Genomic DNA, 21,327 nt, shown 5'->3' on the forward strand with positions numbered 1-21,327 from the left:
GGCAGGGCTAGGGGCCAGGACTCTCCTCTTCGGGTTTTTGGGGGATGTTGCTAACTCCGGGTCCAATAACAGGCACCACACCCGCAGTAGATGTGCTCGGTGTGATGTCTTGCAGCAAGCTATCAAACACGGCGCATTTCTCGGCTTTAAAAAAGAACGCTATGCGTCGCCAGGTGTTTCATCAGATTTGAGGTGTTACCTCCTTTGACAGTATCACAGTATCAGCTTAAAGCACTTGTTGCAGGCTGCTGAGTTTGCATCTTTTGCTGTGAAGTACAGCCAGACTTTTGACCGCTTCGCCTTGGGCATTTTTAATCTGTAGCTCTGCTCTAAAAGAACGTACGTACCTGGACCCGCCTACTATCCTCGGAAACGTAAAATGATTGGCTAGAATTGGCTCAGGAAAAAAAAGCACCGAAATAAAGCACCGAAATGTGCGCTGCTTTTCGGTCTGGTTACTACCGTTTATGTCAGAACCGGTGCCATCATGGTACCGGACACCGGTACCCATCCCTACTTAAAACCAAACTGAAACCTCTCAAGAACATTGTGTCCATTTACAAAAGATTGCAGCTGAACAAATACGATCTCTTCCAAGAGATTTGACAGAAAGGAAGCTTTAAAATAGGCCTGACCTTTGAGAGGACAGAGGAACCAAGATTAGGTTTTTTAAGCAGAGGCTGTGTGACACCTGAACTGAAACTGCTGTTAAAAATCCATAAGATGTCGGAGCCGACAACCTTAAAATTATCTTTTTAGGAAATGTGCTGGAACATCATTTGGACAAGATGATGTCTTCATGCCATTACATAGTTCCTCCACCTGATCAAAACACACAGGCTCAAACTGATCAAAGAGCAGGTGAATGTTTTAGAAAGATCATGTGACGGCGGGCTGATCATCGATCAAAGCTGTTTTATCTTACTGATAAAAAACTGCAAGAACCTTTCACAAGTTCTGAGGAACTATTAATACAAGAAGCTGGAGAAATATTCAGAGAAGAGTCAGTAACTGAAAAGAGGAACCCGGGGATTGTTTGAACTCAACAACATTAGAAAAAAACTTTGATTTTTCTGCTTTTACAACATCCTGATACCCGTACAGACTGTCTCTCAGCAATTTCAGCCTTCCCACTTGCTCGTCTGGCTGAACGAGTGCTCTCATTTATCTGTGAGTCCGGTGTCTGCATTCATAGACTGCTGTGTTTTTCTCTTTTTTGGTACTAAAGAAAATCCTTTTATTTAATCTTAAACCTGTGCAAGTACAACTTAATTCCAGCTGGGTCATCACCATAAGTGCGTTAACATGTTTTAGATTAATTTGCGTTTGTAATTAAAAAAAACAAACAAACCACATTTTGATTTTTTTTCATCACTACAGTCCCGATAAAAAGTTAAAACCACTTGAAAAATGGCAAAAAATGGTTGGATGGTTGGATCTTAACAAGGTTCCAAGTAGAACTTCAACATGCAACAAGAAGAAATGGGAGTGAGACAAAACATTTTTTTGAGCGTGTAGTTTATTTTGAAGCTCGACTTGGGGACTTGTTAACACAAATTATCTAAATTAATGTGTTTATGATTAAGGGGGAAAATCCAAACCTACATTGCCTCCACCTAAAGTTGAGTTCAATTTCTCTAGCCACAACCAGGCCTGATTACTGCCACAACTGTTCTCAAAAAGAAATCACTTAAATAGGACCTCCCTCACAAAGGTTATAAAGCCATTTCTAAAGCTGTGGGATTCCAGTGAATCAAAGTGAAGGCCATTATCCACAGTAGTTAACCTTCCCAGGAGTAACCGGTCAACCAAAATTACCCCAAGAGCAGCTCGACGACTCATCCAAGAGGTCACAAAATAACCCAGAACAACATCCAAAGAACTGAAGGCCTCATTTGTGTGTCCTTGACTATAAGAAAGAGGCTGGGCAACAATGGCCTGCATGGAAGAGTTCCGAGACGAAAACCAATTCTGAGCAAAAGGAACATAAAGGCTCATCTTGGGAAATTACTCTGTGGACTGACAGGACAGAAGTTTTTGGAAGGCGTGTGTCCCATTAAGTCTGACATAAAAGTAACAGTATTTCAGAAAAGGAATGTCAAACCAACAGTAAGATATGGGGGTGGTAGCGTGATGGTCTGGGGCTGTTTTGCTGCCTCAGGACCTGTGGTTAATGCTGTGGTTAATGGAACCATGAATTCAGCCGTCTACCAAAAACATCCTGAGAGAGGATGTCCAGCCATCGGTTCGTGACCTCAAACTGAAGCACACTTGGGTTCTGCAGCAGAACATTGATCCAAAACACACCAGCAAATCCTCCACTGAATGGCATAAGAAAAACCAAATGAAGACTTGTGAGTGGCCTGGTCTGACCTGAATCCGATTGAGACGCTGTGGCGTGACCTTAAAAAGGTGGTTCATGCTCAAACCCTCCAATATGGCTGAATTACAGCAATTCTGCAATAATTCCTCCACAGTGACCTAAAAGACTCATTAGCAGTAATCAAATGCTTGATTGAAGCTTTAGATGCTACGGGTGACCCACGCAGAGTCATGTAGGTTTGGATTTTAAACACCAGCATTTAGAAACTGCATTTTATGTTTAACTATGTGTGTCTAACATTTAAATTAGTTGATCTTAAACATTTCAGTGTGACAATCATACAAAAAAATAGGAAATCAGGAAGGAGGCAAACATGGATGGCAAGAGTGAGTTTTGTTTTATTTTAAATTAAACAAAAGATCCTCAAAGAGCCAAACTCACCTCTGACATGCCGTTTAAAAATAAAGAAACAATTCAGATGTTTGTCTTTTCCTTGTTCTTTTGAAAAAGCTTTTATTGGTTAATAATAGTAACAATAGCTGTAACAAACTGCAAGAAAGCTACAGAAGAATAAGTGAGAAAGCAGTTCACTATTACACTTCAAGCTGTGTTCAACATTCAACTGTCAAAAGACAGCGCAACACTCGAAAGTCAAGAGTAAAACAGTGTGTAGAGAAAAACATGCATCAAAGTTTGTATGTGTGTTAGTGTAGTATGATGACGAAGTGCGTCCTGTATGTGGCAGTCAGGGTTAAACACCCTCACGCAGCAGATCAGCTGTAGCTTTGCTGTAACAGAACCCAGATAGCTCGCGTTGTTCTCCTGAATAAAAATGTAAGGCTGCAGGATTTTGGTTGGCATTGCGTGACACCATCATCATCTGCAAGGACAGATGGCAGGCATCGCAGGTGCTGGCTAAAGCTCTTTTATAGACAGTGCAGATCTTATACAGCGAAAACTAGTCTACTACCAACCAACATCACTGATGTTCAACAGGCCAGGAGGGCTGATCGCCACATCTTCTGCTTAATATCGATGACAAACATTCTACTGGTTTTATTCCATCTGTGCTGGAATCGTTACACAGTCACATTTAATCAAACATTGTACTGTTTGCTGCTGGGCTGTAGCAGTTCTACTGGTACTGGTGGTCATCACATGGGGCCCAGACTGCAGCGTGCCATATATTCCACACTAAGCCCCCAAAGCAGAACAGTGCCAATAATAATGCACTGTGGCTGAATGCAAGCATTGCACAGGTTACGTTACTTTTAAGACATCAGACGTATCTTTTTCTTTTCATTGATATAAAACAGTCATTATGTTCTCATACACACTCAGACTAATTCAAATGCTTCACATTAGGCGAGGACATCTGTGTTACATTCAGATTCAAGCATATAATCAACAGTTTGTTCATTATTATTTTCTAATAACAGATTATCCAGTAACTCTGCACAGAGGCCATGGCAGACTCAATCAGCACTTTGTCTTTGGTAAATACATATTTTTGCTACAGACCAAATATTTGTGCATTCAAACATGAATATTTAAATACATTCAGCCAACTGAAAGGTTTGTTATTTTATGTTTGATTTGAGTGGAGCTTCCAGCAGCCCGAGCCTGATGAAACAGCCCCCACCTGTCGCCAACAGGGGGCGACTGTGGTGTCGCTCGGGTGCAGCTGTGCTGTGTTACATGAATATTGCAGTGCGCTCCTGTGGGACTTTGCAGGGTATAAGGCTAAAAGAGAAGCGCCATTTGGATTACAGCATACAGGGCATGCAGAGTCTTAAACAGCACCGCCAACTACACAGAGACCACACCTGCAAACACAACACACGGCCTAAAAAACACAACCCAGCGCAGGAATCAATCAGACCATTTTAAGAAAATAAGACAAAGCTAAGGATGCTAATGGCTACTGTGGCCACAAACTGGATTGTTTTTCTCTTTTTAGCATTAACAGTTCATCTCTCACACACACACACACACACACACACAAAGATTTGTCTAGTCATAGAATATCGGTTATACACATAAATCCTACTTTAATGACCAACCTCAAAGACATGTACACAAAGTGAAATCATCATGAAACTCTCAAATACACAAAAAAGATCCTTTCCAGACATGAATCTGTTAATCTGATCCCATCTTCCTGTTGCAGCACTTTTCCTTCCTGCCATTCCAGTCGAACTGCTTTCGAAGTAAAACACACAGTGAACACAGTAAAGCTGTGAGAAGCAGCTGACAGACAGTGTGTGTTGTCTCGTTACCAGAGTAACACCAGGGAACAGGCAGACTGCATCCTGTCTGTAACACTTCCTTTCTTTAGGCTGCGAGCACAGCTGGATGACTGGACTCTTACACTATTACAGCTCACAGGACACACACTTCTGTCACACACCGTTCTCTGTGTGTCTTCTTTAAATATGGTACACAATGGTAGTTCTTACTGCATGTTGTTCATGTCTTGTATGGTTACTTGTGCATTTTCTGTACTTGATCCTTTGCTCACACATTCTAACCTCCCAACAACAACAACAACATCAACAACAACAAAAGATGGCAACCACCAAAGTGACAAACTGAAGACAGCAAAACAATTGTACTATATATACAATGTAACTAATTGACTTTCTTATTACAGCAATTTGTTCCACACATGACATGAACATGACCTGATTTACTAGATCTATGCTGTGTGTGGAATAAATTAAATCCCCTTTGTGAGTCATTACAGGTTTGTGCTACAAAAAGGTTAATATATCAGACATTAAAGGAAACGGCTTCAGTCACAGCGCAGGAACGTTAATGAAAGCTTTCTTGTTTTGGAACATCAACGACTCAATGGAAAGCTGGAAAAACCCTCACTCACCAGGAAGCATCAACTATCCTCAAGTTAAGATAAGTTATTAGGAAAAGTCCAGTCAAGTACAAAGTATAAAAAAGCAAGCTAACAGTGCAAACACACACGAGTCTATAGTCTAAATGGAGCAGGAATATATGCTACCACACTAGAACAAACAGAACTGCTCACAGTTTCAGAAAGCATTCCTCAGGGCACTATCTAAACCCTTAAACTAACTATAGCTGCTAACATCATCGACACGGCTAAACCTTTTCAAACGCAGACCAACTCAACCCGAAGGTTCTGTGCAGCAGTGCCAACATCAAACTCCTTCCACTGGGTCCCTAATTTTCCTATTGCACCCATTTTAGTCCAGCAGAACCTGAAATGTCTTTTTTAATAGAGTAATGACGGAGTTGGCCCGTGGTTTGTTTTTGTTATTCCTGGATCAACAGTTTAACTAGTTTGTTTGGGACACAGTGAGATTCGGAATATCAGTAAAACCCCAAATCAGCCCAAACAGCAGCTGCCAGGTCTGAGACAGACGCTGTCAGAGACGATGTCCTCTGGACTGATTATGTCCTCGGGATCTGGAATCTGTCTACTTGGATGCTGTAGGTTATTTATTTATACACAATCTTCATGTCTTCATGTCCAAGTTCTGTTACTGATGTAAGGTAAACACTTACTGGTTTCACTGGTTGCTCATTGGTTCCTTGTAAGCAACTGGTTACTTTGATGTACAACAGATAATTGATTATTCTTCAAAGAGAGACGCTGAATTTCATTTCCACATCCCTCAGATTGATATGATCTTTGCTCAGTAACTAATAATGTGTTTTATTAGGCTACCATGAATGAAGGTTACACGTCTACTAAAAGTTCCAACGTGCTGTGGCTGAAAAATCTGAAAAGCAGGCAAACTCCTCGTGTAGCTACAGCTGGGCTGTGGAACTAAATGCAAATAAATATTACACTGAATCTTTCCGAGTAGGAGAGCAGAGATACCTGACATGGATTAGCCTCCAAGCTTATGGCTAAACAGCCCTGTTTAAATATGTATGTTTGTTATGGGATAACTCTCTGCGAAATGTTAACAATCTTAACTAATATAACTACTCACTTTACAGTTGTTTTGAATGAATTCACCTGTTTTCATGTGACGTTGTTTCTTCTACAAATATTCACAAACATAAAGTCAAAGTCACGTCAGAGCTCCACAAACCCAACACAAGAAATCAGGTGCCCAGTATTACTAACTCCTAATGTTAGCACTGTTAACATTTCAACTTTGTTTCCCAGGAACAAAGTGCTGGAGTTTCATCTGAAGAAGGTCCCGTTAGGATTCACAGAGAAGCAGCAGCTCACGGGACGCATTTTTAAACTGAAGCTGATGTGGAGCATCACCATCCTCACATCAAGTGCACTGACTGCTTATCTGACTTTTCATATTTGGCACAATACTCAGTCCTCTTACTCTCACAAGCTTTACACGTGGGAAACAACGTCCAGTTCTTTATATTGCAAGGTAAAGACCCTCCAATCAATAATCCCCTTTCCCCCTTAAAGAAGACAACATGGCAGAGTGGGGACACAGAGTGGGGACACAGAGTGGGGACACAGAGTGGGCACTGCCTCCCATCTGAGGAGTTCCCATTCTAGGCTTGAACTTGGCATCGACCGTAAGGTGTTTTATTAACCGCTCAGATGTTTCAGCATCATTTACGTTACTGGTTGAAACAAACTAGAAACTAGTTTTTCCTATAAGGCTATTTACACTTTAATACTTACAGGTGTTGGGATTTCATTTTTTCGACCCCCTTAGTCACTCACTAATGGTTAAGAAACATTAAAGCCAAAGCTGTGTTAATAGTAACAGGAACATGACTACAGTAGTCCAACGAGCTGAATGTCCTCCACAGGCGTGTGGACAGCAGAGACCAAATCAACATTTCAGGTCAGATTTGTGCATCAACAAAAACAATAGCTTTGATTTACAAGACATAATTAGTTAGGCTTCAACGAGGGACACTGAATTTCATTATCTGTTATCCCTAAATACAAGTCACAATAAAAAGAATAAAAACAAAATATAAACAATATAAAAGTCACTGGTTGAGTTTCACAGCAATCTGGTTAACTTTGGAGTTCAGCTTCCTAAAATGCTTCTTTAGGCTGCTTTAAAAACAAGCAGCAGGTTACTGACTCATCAGTTTACCAAAATGTCATCAATAAAGTCAAATGTGCCCAAAACCAGCTCAGTGGGTACTGACCGAGTCTGTGAGCTAGCTTCTCTTACCGGCACACAATCATTTCAGGTATTCTTCCATCTGTGCCAGCAAAGCACCACAGAGTACATGCTGACAAAATAAATAACTGTAAAAAAACATTGAGTTGTTAGTGGTGTGAAACCCACACGATGTGAGCGATGAGCATTACAGAGAATTAAAAACATGTGATCTGACAAACCAGGATTACAGATCCAGGTTCTGCAGCAATGATGCTACACAGAGACAACCTGTGACCTCTGCCTGTTCAGCGTGTGTGTGTGTGTGCGTGTGTGTATGTGTGTGCGTGTGTGTGCGTGTATGTGTGTGCGTGTGTGTGCGTGTATGTGTGTGTGTGTGCGTGTGTGTGTGTGTGTGTGCGTGTGTGTGTGTGTGCGTGTATGTGTGTGTGTGTGCGTGTGTGTGTGCGTGTGTGTGCGTGTGTGTGCGTGTGTGTGCGTATTGGGGGGGTTATGTGAAGGGTTTGTTGTTCGGTGATTGCCTTGTTTTTACACAGCGTTCTCTTCAGTCTGAGGTTCAGCATTGGGAGGCTCCAGGAGAGTCTGCTGCGCTGCAGAGATACAAAAACATTCCTGTCAGACATTATTCTAACAGATCTGTGACAACATGTTCTGAAAACGATGAAACAATGAAACAACTTCAGTGGTCCCTCGTTTGTCGCAGGAATTACGTTCTAAAAATAACCCGCGAAGTAGCTAGCTTTATATTTTACAGTACCATAGATGTTTTAAGGCTGTAAAACTCCTCACTACACACTTTATACACTTTTCTCTGACAGGCATGAACACGGCAAGAGATTGATTGACAATGGTCTACAGCCAATCAGGAAGCAGAACACAATGCGCTGTAAAAAAAAACCAAACAAACAACAAAAAAGAAAGCATGCAAAATTGCACAAAATAAAAAAAAATCAGCGAAACAGCGAGACTGTAAAAGGTGAACTGCATCATAGCGAGGGACCACTGTACATTTATATGTATTTATATAACTGGGGGGTACCTTGTGGTTCGGTGGCCACTACCGCTTCAGGGTTCTCGGCTTTAAGCATGTCAGTGTTCAGACTCTCTGCCAACACATAACAAACAGTTAAGTATAAATACTTCGTTACTGTACTTCAGTAAAAATGTTCAGGTATTTGTATCTTTCTGACCACTTTTTGATTTTTACTTCCTACATTTTGAAACAAAAATCTCTTTTCTACTCTTTACATTTTCTAAACAGGCTTGTTATTAAAGCATCAGCTGTACCATCTATAGCGTTTATACTCGGGGTTAAAGTGTCCGTCTGTTTAGTCAGCATGTAGCCAGCACAACGAGCATGAAGGGAAAAATGTTTCTACCTTTCTATCAGCAAACACACAAACTGTCACACAGTGTGTTGCTGCATCTCACAGGGAGAGAACACACAGAGCTAAAGAAAGAGTATTTTTTAACACCAGTATTTGTACTTTTACTTAAGTACAGAGTGTCTGTACCGTAGTTTTCGGGTCATAAGACGCTACTTTTTTACCACACTGTGAACACTGCGGCTTATACTGACGTGCGGCTAATGCATATTTTCTTTTTCATGCGGCCAAAATACTTAAAGGTAGCCGTGTTACAGGCGCTGTTCGAGGAAAAAAAGCATTTGCAGTATGTATTTTTGTATGTTACCATAACGTTTATGTTACCATGTTTATGTTACCTTACGGATTAAATTTAACGTTAAAAATCCTCACGTGTAATATTTCTGTGTAAATATCTCATATTACAAGTGAAACGCATACGGCTTAAAATCCGGTGCGGCCTGTACAAGTACAGAACTGACTTTCTTTCTACAATTAGAGCATGCGGCTTTTAATCAGGTGCGCTCTGTAGTCCGGGATTTACGGTACTTGTGCACCTCTATTCATGACCAGCCAATTAGACTAGAAATGTAACTACAAGGAGAACAATCTGTTAGAGGTGATGATCTGTTATCTCTTAGAGACTGAAGTAACCTGATGGTCCAGCTGCTTTCGGGGTCTTGTAGAGGCTTTTACTGGATCCATCAGGATCTGGTCTTAAATTTCTATTTTACATTGCAGAAATAAACATAAAAACATTTCCACCACATCGTCCAAAGTTGTCTTTACCAAACCGACATGTTGCACCACATTTTCCCTTTTACGATGACATTTTTGCCACTTGATTTCTCAAAAGTGTTTACCACCATTCGACCACTGCTCAGTTAATTCAGTCAACTCCGAGTGTGTTCGTTCCGAGCGTGTTCGTTCCGAGCGTGTTTGTTCCGAGCGTGTTTGTTCCGAGTGTGTTCACAATATGTGGTAGAAAAGCATCGTCGGTGGAGCTTCAATATCGGCATTTGATTTTCGTACTTGGTGTGATGTAGCTGAATAGTTACTCCATCAAGAAAAATAAATAAATAAATAAATAAATAATTAAACAGTGACTGTTTTGATAATCAATTACTGATTTTTCTAAGGAAATAGAAATGATGCCTCCATCGTATCTCCTGTTTTTGCTGAAAACTCTTGAAATATTGTCAAAGTAACCTGGTTCAGATGTAATGATAATGAAATATAGTTCATGGCTGCTTGTGTTTGTTATTTGTCCAGAGGGCCCGCCCCCTCTGAATCACCTGTGCAGTGTAAAGAGCTTACGCTGTATACTGAAGCACAGCTTCTTCTTCTGGTAGGAAATGTAGCTGCTGACCGCACCCACCAGCGCCATGGCAACTACGCTTGCAAACCCTGCGATGGTGCCCACTTCTGCTGTGTTCTCTGGAAACACACACACACACACACACACACACACACACACACACACACACACACACACACACACACACTCTATGCTCAGTTATAGGAGCACAGCCGCCGCTGCCATTACACTGGTTGATCGGATCATTCGGAGCGTTCCTTCGGGTGGAACGAGTGTTTACAGATCTTTGGTGTAATGAAATGTTAAATATGTAACATGAAGTCTTACCTTTGCTTTTGCCGTTGTTGTTGTCAGGCTTGTAGGTGTCATCTTTGCTCACGTCACTCAGATCGTCGTCAGAGAACAGACCTGGGAGGAAACAGTGAAGACGCAGCTGGATGTGAACTGAATCATGAAATTTACACATAAAAAGTGAGGAGTGCATTTGATCTGTCAAACTCTATTTTGGTGTTCGGCGTTTAACCACTGCAGCAGAGAGCAGTGTGTCAGTGGGAGCAGAGGAGGACAACAATGAGCGCTCTGTGTCAGAGAGTGGCTATCAGTGGCTTGGAAGAGTCCATTAATTCAGTTCAAACACATAAGAACTGAATGAATCACAAACACAGAGTGATGAGATCGTCGGACATTGGGCAGGTTTTTAATGATGGCTTTGAAAGTTTTTATAGAAACTTTACAGACGCTAACAAATTGTTGAAATGCACTTTTGACCCATTTCCTCTGTTCTCTCATTCAAAACCAAAATCATTTCATTTGGCAAACGATGCAGTGTCATTATGCACCTCGGCTGGGACATTAGGCTGGGTGTAACTAAATCCTGGAGCTTGTAAGAGTTTTCAGTCCAGTGACAAAAACACCAAACAAGAGGCTGATTAGCATTAAATAATTACATGCAATAAATTCAAAGTTGCCCCTCTTCGTCTACGTTTGGAACAGATTTAATGGAAACACAGCTAAGCAGTAAGAAATTAAGAAATGAGATGGCAGAAAGAAAAAGAGAAGTCAGATGGAGATGAGTGGACGGACAGATAACTCCTTTAGACTGACATGGTGCCAAGGACGAGCACTGAGGCGGCTCTCCCTCGGTGCATTTTGAAAATCAGGCCGCATTTTGGTGCCACTCATGGCTCCAGCTTTAATAACAGCAATTCTGACACCATGCACCAAACTGACTTTGGTCAGTCAAAAGGGAACCTAAGGAACCTTAGGCTAACACAACACCGCATAAACCCAGACAAACAGGACATCACAGATATATGACGTGTTCTCATTTAGCAAAGCCCTTCTGTGCATATTTTAACTCTCCGGTGTGAAATCAGTCCATTTAATGAAGACAGATGATTTAGGAGTTATTTTGATCTTATGCAGGACACCATCACCCACCTCCCTTCCCCACGTTCTTATCCTTGCCATGAATGTCATTGCTGGGGTCTAATGCATCAGCCAGGTTAAAGTCATCACTGGCTGCAGGGGTAAAAAGATCAATCGTCAGTGTTAGAGCAAAAGACAGGAAGAAGGGATCAAATAAACAATACTGTTAAAAGAAAGAAAAAAAACAACTAATTACACTCTAATTAAACTAATTAAATACATTTCCCTTATGCTTCGGTCACTGTGTGTCGTTGGCCTGTTTATTGCACTGGACTGTGGATGTGTGTGTCCACATCATGGATCTTTATGATCTGAATGCTCAAGTAGAGCAGAACAGCACTGTATAAGAACCAGCCCATTTACCATCATGGTGCATCAACAGCTGAGCGCGAGTATGGCTGCATGTTGAACCGGAAAGTGCTGCAACATTTTTACCTGTGCTGGATTATGGAGATATTCTATATGTGAATGCTTCTGCTCAGTGTCTTTGAATGGTTCATACTGTGTATCGTGCTTCTCTGAGGTTCATCACTAACTGTAAATCTCACACTCACCACTGTGAGTTACACTCCGAGGCAGGATGGGCTGCTTTGGCCAGTCAGAGCAACTCTCATCTATACAGTTTTATATGTAAGGCAATAGTCGGATTGCTGCCTTCCTGTATATGTGCCCGTGTTGCAGTGAAACATCATTATTCTCTTTGTCTGCAAGGTTATTTGTTGCTTTCTGTTCCATTTGCCTGAACTGAACTTGGCAAAAGAGTTTTTGTCCATTTAGCACCTTCAGCTTGGAACGAACTGCAGAACGACTGGAAAAGGACTGACTTCATTTCATTAAGTGCTTTTAAATCTAAACTAAGAATCCTTGAGGCCAGTTCCATAACATGCAACTGTTTCATTTCAGTGATTGTCATTTTAACTGAATTTTTGAATTTTATTTTATTTTTGCATGTGTGTTGTTGCTGCCTGTGTTTGAGTAGTTTCTTTAACTGTGAGACACTTTCTGCTGCCCATCTTGGTCACGTCTCCTTTTTAATCCTTTTTCTCTTTTTTAAGGTTTTTGATCTCAGTTGGATCTTCCTGGATAAATAAAGGTTAAATAAAATAAAATAAAATAAAATGAAATAAAATAAATAATAAGTGAAATATTCAGCATTAAACTGAAAGCTTCTCTTAGACAGGCAGATTCTTTCCCAGCTGCCTCAGGGGGAGGTGTTGTACACCCTGGACAGGTCCCCAGTGTCGTAAAGCTAACGTAGAGAGAGACACTCAGTTTAGATTCACCGATAAACCTGACAGCGCTGACCGCAGGTGTTTGGACTGTGGGAGGAAGCCGGAGAGCCCGCGGAGAATCCTACCTACCATTCACACACACTCATACTCTGACAGATGCATCAGAGAGCAGCTTGGGGTTAATATCTTGAAAACAGAGAACCATTCAAAGTTATAGATAATAAATCCACCAAGATGTTTGTACAGATATCACTTTGAACAGATATATAATACAGACTGAAATGTTTCTTGTTTCCTATTGATCTGCCCACAGTTTTATGCCCCGCCTCCTTACATCAGCATCAGAAATTTAGCATCTTAAAAGTAAGTGTAAATTTTAATAATTTAAGTAATTTTTGTGAATTTGGTGGAGACAGCCAGTGTAAAAAGGCTCCGATGTTTCCATGACTGACACTCTGATCTGTTTTGCCTTACAATATAAAGTACCATTAATTGAGCCTCAGAGCTGCATAAATAAAACTGAATTGAACTGAATTCACTCTGCCATCAGACAGTGTTATCTTTTCTAGAATTAATACTTTTATTTCCTAAAGTTTGCTCCTGGCACCCTCCCCATTATAATAATTAAAGCAGTAATCAACTAATAGAAACTAAAAACTAAATGACCGTACTAACTGCAGTACGTAACTTCACATCCAAGATGAAACAACCTCACAGTCAGTACACAGACTCCACGAGGCGTTCCTAACTAACCAGGCATCATGGTCAGTCTGACTGAGGAGGCGTGTGGTGTTATTAAACCATCTGCTGTGTCCTCGTCCAGCTGAGTTTCACAAACACACAGCAGCACAGTCCTGAACTGTGTGGAAATTCGAGGATACAGTTCGTCCGTTTTATTTTCCAGGGACTGAACATCAGCATTATAACTGTCAGAGTCAGGCGACATTTATATACTGCAATTAACTGAAAACCACCAGGTTTTTTTCTCTGACTGAGGCCTGCTCTGACCCATTGGTGAGTGGTTACCAGAGGTTGTCCGATGTTAGACACCAATACCGAGGTGAGCTGTTGAGGACATCCCAAACCTTTCTGTTGGTTTTTGCTGCGGTTAGCTGCGGCTTTAGCGAAGCTTTCTTTGAAGTGGATCTAACATTTTTAGAGGACTATAAAGAATTATTAAGAGTTTTCCAAGAGTCAAGGACCACTTGTGTTAAACTACAGAAAGACCTGGAGTGTTTTCAAAGAAGTAGCAGCCTCAGCTGCCATGGCCTGTATGCACCCTTCCCATCAACGACTCCACTGGAAAAAGAAGCGTTTAAAGTTTGCTGAACATCATTCAGACAAACCTTTGAAACTGAACATTTTGGTTCCCACCAATACCATGTTTGGAGGTTAAAAGACACTTGGTATCACTCCAAAGAAACCCTACCAACAGGGAAGTTTGGAACGTCATGGTGCGGTGGTTTATACAATGGAAGGAAGGATGACTGGATACATGTGCCGAGACAATCTACATAGAAATATTCTTCTTTTACCTCCTAATATGTGTTGCAAATTCAAAATAAGCCAATATTTGAGAGTTAGAAAATTCTCATATGTTTTCTCTACACCAAAACCTCGACCTGCCGAATGGTTTAAACGTTCTGATTAATCAGAAGTGGACCTGGCTGCTGTTCACCGATTTACTCAGACATGTAAAAATTGAACTTGCTCTAACTGTATTAAGATTTCAGGGAACAAAGCCAATATAAAGCAGTTCCCAATAACTGCTAACCCACAATAGCTAACCCACAGGCCTCAGGAGGGGAGTTGGGTTGCTTTCTTTCACCTGGCTTGGGTTTGGGCTTCGCTGGGGCCTTGGTGCCTGCAGGGACCCTGGGGAAACCCTTGGGTGGGACTTTGGTGGTGGTGGTATCACTAACTAAATCCTCCAGATTAAAGTCTGAAGAGAAAAAAACAACAACACACAGTTACAATTAGATTTGTTGTAGCACACAGATTTTCTTGTCCCACATTTATTCAGACCTAAAATGACTCTGTGCAGTCAAAGATGCTGTAAAGTTCTCACCTCCTCCTGCTCCTCCTGATGGTGCTGTTTGCTTTTTTGTAGGTGCTGGTGTCACTGTTATACAAGTCAGAATATATAATGGTCAATATTTTTACTGCCGTCATTCATGAGATAATAGCAGATAGTCACAGTTTATTTATTGGCTTCATCACACTAGATACCATTCTAATCTTTCTTAAAATCATAAACCAATTATTAAAATCTTACAGTACTCATTTGTGAAAATGTTTAAACACCTAGAAGTGATTGAGCTGATGTAGTCTGAAGCTGGGTTTCATCCAGCAGTACAGGATGCTCACTGACACTGACGCTGCTCAGTATGGAGCCAGTCCAGGTTACTGGCCTGTAGGTGGATGGGACCAGTTCTTTTTGGGGCCTCTTGGGGATCAGGACTGTTCAGGCCTCACTGAGCCATTACCTGCAGGTTCACTGGTGCTGCCCGGGGCCCACAGAGTGCTCCTCTATGTCTGGCATCCAAAATGGTAAAACAAGCTCCATATTGAGGAAAACAAAGGCACTGAATACGCTCTGCTGCTGGATAAACCCAGCTTTGCAGACTACACCTCCACAGCTCAGTCTCAAGAACACACTCTCAAATGTAATGGTGGCATTTGTACACACAGGAAGCGTTCTGAAAGAGGAAATAATACGATCTGTGAGGCTGAACTTTAAAAATTATGCATATATGTATTTATTCAGATTCACTTTCAGGTGTGTTGACATCGGTTTGTGTTGGTGTGTGGATTGGAGCATGCATTTGGGAGCTCTTAAAGGTTACACACATATCATATGTTACTGTATGCTTGTGGATCATATCATATACAGTAATATCACTAACACTGACAGGCAGCCTCAAATTTGTATCTACATAACTAAAAAAAACCAAACTGTAGGCTACAGGTTTGACACAAATCTTATGACAAATACAGCATATTTTATTCAAATGAAACTTTCTAAAATCCATTGCTAAGTTCATACAATAACCAGAAAAGGAAACGTGCTTTTATTATGTCATGTAATAGTCTCTGTATCCTTGTGTACTCAGTTTCTCCACACACAGTAGAACAGCTGGTCACCTGGACTTGTGTCAAACCTGCACCTCGTTGTGTTTTGGTGAGAATTTTAAAAGAGAAACCGGTGAGTGGTGCTTCACTGTGCTTACGTGGTTTATTGTCTTCATCAACCAGAGCATCCTCCAGGTTGAAGTCCTGAGGCAGAACTGCAGGGCAGGTGAGAGAGAGAGGAAGGCATCAGTGCATTTAGGAAAATGTGTTTCAGAATCACTTTGTTACCAAGTTTGTACACAAACAAGGAATTTCTCTTGATGTCATGGTGCAAGAACAACAGTACCGAAACAGAATGTATTTATTTATTTATTTTTATATATATATATATATATATATATATATATAGAGAGAGAGAGAGAGAGAGAGAGAGACACTCAGAGAGAGTGAGAGAGAGACACTCAGAGAGAGAGAGAGAGAGACACTCAGAGAGAGAGAGAGAGAGACACTCAGAGAGAGAGAGAGAGAGACGCTCAGAGAGAGAGAGAGAGACGCTCAGAGAGAGAGAGAGAGACGCTCAGAGAGAGAGAGAGAGAGAGAGAGACACTCAGAGAGAGAGAGAGAGAGAGAGAGAGAGACACTCAGAGAGAGAGAGAGAGAGAGACACTCAGAGAGAGAGAGAGACACTCAGAGAGAGAGAGAGAGACACTCAGAGAGAGAGAGAGAGACACGCTCAGAGAGAGAGACGCTCAGAGAGAGAGACACTCAGAGAGAGAGAGAGACACTCAGAGAGAGAGAGAGAGACACTCAGAGAGAGAGAGAGACGCTCAGAGAGAGAGAGAGACGCTCAGAGAGAGAGAGACGCTCAGAGAGAGAGAGAGACGCTCAGAGAGAGAGAGACGCTCAGAGAGAGAGAGAGAGACACTCAGAGAGAGACGCTCAGAGAGCGAGAGAGACGCTCAGAGAGAGAGAGAGACGCAGAGAGAGAGAGAGACGCTCAGAGAGAGAGAGAGACGCTCAGAGAGAGAGAGACTCAGAGAGAGACGAGAGAGCGAGACGCTCAGAGAGAGAGAGAGAGAGACACAGAGAGAGAGAGACACAGAGAGAGAGAGACACTCAGAGAGAGAGAGACACTCAGAGAGAGAGAGAGACACTCAGAGAGAGAGAGAGACACTCAGAGAGAGAGAGAGACACTCAGAGAGAGAGACACTCAGAGAGAGAGAGACACTCAGAGAGAGAGAGAGACACTCAGAGAGAGAGAGACAGAGAGAGAGAGAGAGAGACACTCAGAGAGAGAGAGAGAGACACTCAGAGAGAGAGAGAGAGAGACACTCAGAGAGAGAGAGAGAGAGACACTCAGAGAGAGGGACACTCAGAGAGAGACACTCAGAGAGAGACACTCAGAGAGAGACACTCAGAGAGAGCGCGACAGAGCGAGAGAGCGAGAGAGACAGACAGAGAGAGAGCGAGAGAGACAGACAGAGAGAGCGAGAGAGACACTCAGAGAGAGAGAGAGACAGACAGAGACAGACAGACAGAGAGACACTCAGAGAGAGAGAGAGAGAGCGAGAGAGACAGACAGACAGAGAGCGAGAGAGAGACACTCAGAGAGAGAGAGAGAGACAGACAGACACTCAGAGAGAGAGACACTCAGAGAGAGAGAGAGAGAGACACTCAGAGAGAGAGAGCGAGAGACACTCAGAGAGAGAGAGAGAGCGAGAGAGACAGACAGACAGAGAGCGAGAGAGAGACACTCAGAGAGAGAGAGAGAGAGACAGACAGACACTCAGAGAGAGAGACACTCAGAGAGAGAGAGAGAGAGACACTCAGAGAGAGAGAGCGAGAGAGAGAGAGAGGGGGGGGACAGTGAGGACGAGACAGAGGGAGGGGAATCCCTAAGGGAAACTAAATGACCCAGAGTCATTTACATCCAGAGACATAAACACAAAACTCATAAGCACAAACTGAGACTAGGAACCACAGATCACCACAACAACGAGTAAACAGTCTAAAAACACACAGATTGGAGTCTCTGTGTAGAAACGCAGAGACACTGGGGTCAAAGACCCAGGATCACGACACTGCTGTGTTCTTGAAGCTGATGTGTTGCTCCCACTCCCACTCATCATAGAACTCAAAGAATTAGAATATCATCAAAAAGATGATTTATGTCACTAATTCCATTCAAAAAGTGAAAGATGTATAATGTATACATTCATTCCACAAAGACTGTTTATTTCTTTTAATTTTGGTGATTGTAACTGACAACTATGAAACCCCAAATTAGATATCTCAGAAAATTAGAATATTGCGAAAAGGTTCAATACTGAATCAGCTAATTAACTCAAAACACCCGCAAAGGCCTTTAAATGGTCTCTGAGTGTAGTTCTGGAGGCTACACAATCATGGGGGAGACTGCTGACCTGACAGCTGTCCAAAAGACGACCATTAACACCTGCACAAGGAGGGCAAGAACCAAAGGTCATTGCAAAAGAGGCTGGCTGATCACAGAGCTCTGTGTCCGAGCACGTTAACAGAGGGGCGAAGGGAAGGAAAACATGTGGTCGAAAAAAAGTGATAATAGGAATAACCACAGGCTGGAGAGGATTGTGAAACAAAATCCATTCATAAATGTGGGGAAGATCCACAAAGAGCGGACTGCAGCTGGAGTCAGTGCTTCAAGAACCACCACACACAGACATGAGCAAGACATGGGTTTCAGCTGTCGGCCACTCTTGGACAACAGACGGCATCAGAAGCATCTCCCTGGGCTAAAGACAAAAAGGAGTGGACTGCTGCTGAGCGGTCCAAAGTGATCTTCTGTGGTCAAAGTAAATTCTGCATTTCCTTTAGAAATCAGGCTCCCAGAGTCTGGAGAAAGACAGGAGTGTAAAGTTTCCACAGTCAGTGGTGGTTTGAGGTGCCAGGTCATCTGCTCGTGTTGCTCCACTGTGTTTTCTGAGGTCCGAGGTCAACACAGCCATAAACCAGGAAGTTTTAGAGCACGTGCTTCCTGCTGCTGACCTACTTTATGGAGCTGCAGATTTCATTGGCAAATGAAATCTGCAGAGCTCTTTGTGTGATCTCGTGCACGAGGGAGATGACCGAGACGAACGCTGTTCCTGCCGCTCGGACCCCAGTCACTCTCAGCCAGCTCCCCTGCAGCACTGCTCTTTATTGTGGTTACATGAATATGCATAGATTCATTAACGTGACATCTTGAACAGGCATGTATGTGAACAAAGAGTACCAGTCTGTGTGTACTGTAGGTATGCGGGTGTGTGTGTGTGTATATCAAAATATGACCCTGTGTACGACTCCCAAAGCTGCTGCCTGGAAGTCCAGCAGCACCTAAACAAAAGGCACTTATACTGAAACTGATACAGAGTAGGTGTCCTCCCATACCATATATCAGAGAGAGCAGGTACGACCTCTCTCATGACCTTAGGACATGTGTGGTGTGCCAGAACACTCTGGAATGCACACAGAGTCTTTGCAGACTACTAAGGATCAGACATCCTATCATGATTATACACCTCTAAGCATTATATGATTATATGTTTCTAAGCATAAATGACGATCCAAAGCTGTAACCCTGACATCTAATTTGGGGTTTTCATTAGTTGTCAGTTACTGTGTGGAATGAATGTATACATTATACAACTTTCACTTTTTGAATGGAATTGGTGACATAAATCAACTTTTTGATGATATTCTAAATTTATGACCAGCACCTGTATTTGGCAGCAATAAGCTGCATGTTGTTTTCACTGCACCAGGCTGTCTGCCTCCTATAAGCACCAGTTGATGCACTGGTTTAAAGTTTATTAATGTAAATGCATTGATTAAAAACATAAAAGGAAACTGGGCCGCGGTTAAGGCTTCCTGTGCCCATCATCCATCCAAGCCCTGGTAGTTTTCAGGATAGTGTCATCCCTCCATTCTCTCCCATTGACTGCCATTTTGCTTTGTGCCCCACTGTACACGCTGTGAAATTCCTGCCACCGAAATGAACCCGACAACAAATACTGAAGAATGACAAGAATTTTTTTACAGGTATTGCCAGGTGATCTGTGAGCTCACTGTGGTGTGCTAATCTTTGTCTGCTTTGTCTGCTATTCCAAATAAATTAACACGAGTAGAGAAACGTTTTATCTCATTCTCTACTGTGCATTATATTATCTCTCTCATATATATATATATATATATATATATATATACATACATACATATATATGTACAGGGTATATTAGTTGATGATGATGGAAGCTGCAGCTGCAGATAAGAAGCTCCAAAAATCCGCTGTAAGACTTCAGCTCTCCTACATGTCCTATAACAGAAGCTAACATGTGAGATTAGTCTAAAGGCCATTATTGACCTTGTTCAGCTAATTAAATACAGTAACTCAAATTTCAGCTGGTTCCAGTAAGCTCCACATACAAACAGTGGTGTGCATGGACTTAAAATGTAGGTTTGGGGTATACAACATTTACAATATCTAAAGCTCACTTACACTACAACTTTTACCAACCACAGCTAACTATATTGACCTTAAGTTGCCCATTGTTAAACATCATGATTAAAGCATGTGCCATACACTACTTGTCACTCTGCCATTCAGTCACATTTTGCTCATTTAAATCTTCTGGTTTTCAAATAAACAAATAAACTCATGACTAAATTAAATCGTCGTGTTTTCAGTGATTTACCTTCACCTGAAAACCGGTCACATCATCCTCCATCACCGAGCACGAGAACCATTTCCAGCAGTGCACGTGCAGCTGCGACCCACGCGCACGGAGGTGACGGGGTGTTTTCTCTTTCATCTTTTACGTGTATTTGCACCCAGGACTACAGGGACCAAAACAAGTGACTCCAGCTGCTGAACTATAAGCAGTAAAGGTTTGCAGTAGAGGCTGAAAACCGTGGGGTACGTTTCCAGGCCGATGGACCGTTATTCGGCCTTAAACCAAAGTGTAGCACAAAAGGAGAGCCGACGAGGTGAGGTGTGCGGGACAAAGCCTTACCTTGGAGCGGCAGCAGCAGCGGCAGCAGCACACACAGAGCGCACAGAGAGCGGTGAGCCATGGCTACAAGTCCACACAAGCCGTGACGAGGTGAAGAAACAACGAGCGATCAGCGGGCCTGTTGGCACTCAGCGTGTCCGAAAGCCGCATCCAGGGCGTTACCCACGGCTGGCTGAGACACACCCACTCTGTGCCACTTCCGGTTCCTTTTAAAACAAAAGTCCTCTCTTCGTTAGAGCGATGTTGCTTTGTTTATCTCGCCATTAGCGCAAGTACACTGGACAAGGGTTATAAATATGTTTTTCTATTATTTTATCTAAAACCTCCACGATCGCATACACTGTTCCAACAGAGCACATCAGGTCGTTTAGTCAGCATGCTTACTATTCATGCTATTATTTAATTTTATTTTTTATTTTGAGGTTAGTCGTGTTCTTGGTTCCCAGTTGCCTTAGTTTTCA

The 21,327-nt window shown here is 42.2% G+C and overlaps 1 protein-coding gene across 2 annotated transcripts; it reads right to left on the reverse strand.

Moving 5' to 3' along the window:
• Positions 1 to 2,804: 2,804 nt before the first annotated feature.
• Positions 2,805 to 21,058, reverse strand: cd99l2 (CD99 molecule-like 2). 2 transcript variants are annotated; one of them, XM_039609238.1, is made up of 9 exons: positions 20,867 to 21,058; positions 15,998 to 16,054; positions 14,836 to 14,889; positions 14,596 to 14,709; positions 11,548 to 11,628; positions 10,435 to 10,515; positions 10,107 to 10,226; positions 8,465 to 8,530; positions 2,805 to 8,015 (listed from the first exon to the last, which is right to left on the reverse strand). In XM_039609238.1, exons 1-9 carry the CDS (start codon positions 20,925 to 20,927, stop codon positions 7,954 to 7,956), a joined length of 696 nt encoding a protein of 231 aa, XP_039465172.1. In that variant the 5' UTR covers positions 20,928 to 21,058; the 3' UTR covers positions 2,805 to 7,953. The 2 variants fall into 2 exon arrangements, with proteins under 2 accessions (XP_039465172.1, XP_039465173.1); XM_039609239.1 differs by lacking the exon at positions 11,548 to 11,628 and having other exon boundaries at positions 20,867 to 21,057.
• Between the last annotated feature and the right edge of the window lie 269 nt (positions 21,059 to 21,327).

Source organism: Oreochromis aureus, linkage group 3, assembly GCF_013358895.1.
Source record: "Oreochromis aureus strain Israel breed Guangdong linkage group 3, ZZ_aureus, whole genome shotgun sequence".
In the NCBI taxonomy this organism is placed as follows: Eukaryota; Metazoa; Chordata; class Actinopteri; order Cichliformes; family Cichlidae; genus Oreochromis; species Oreochromis aureus.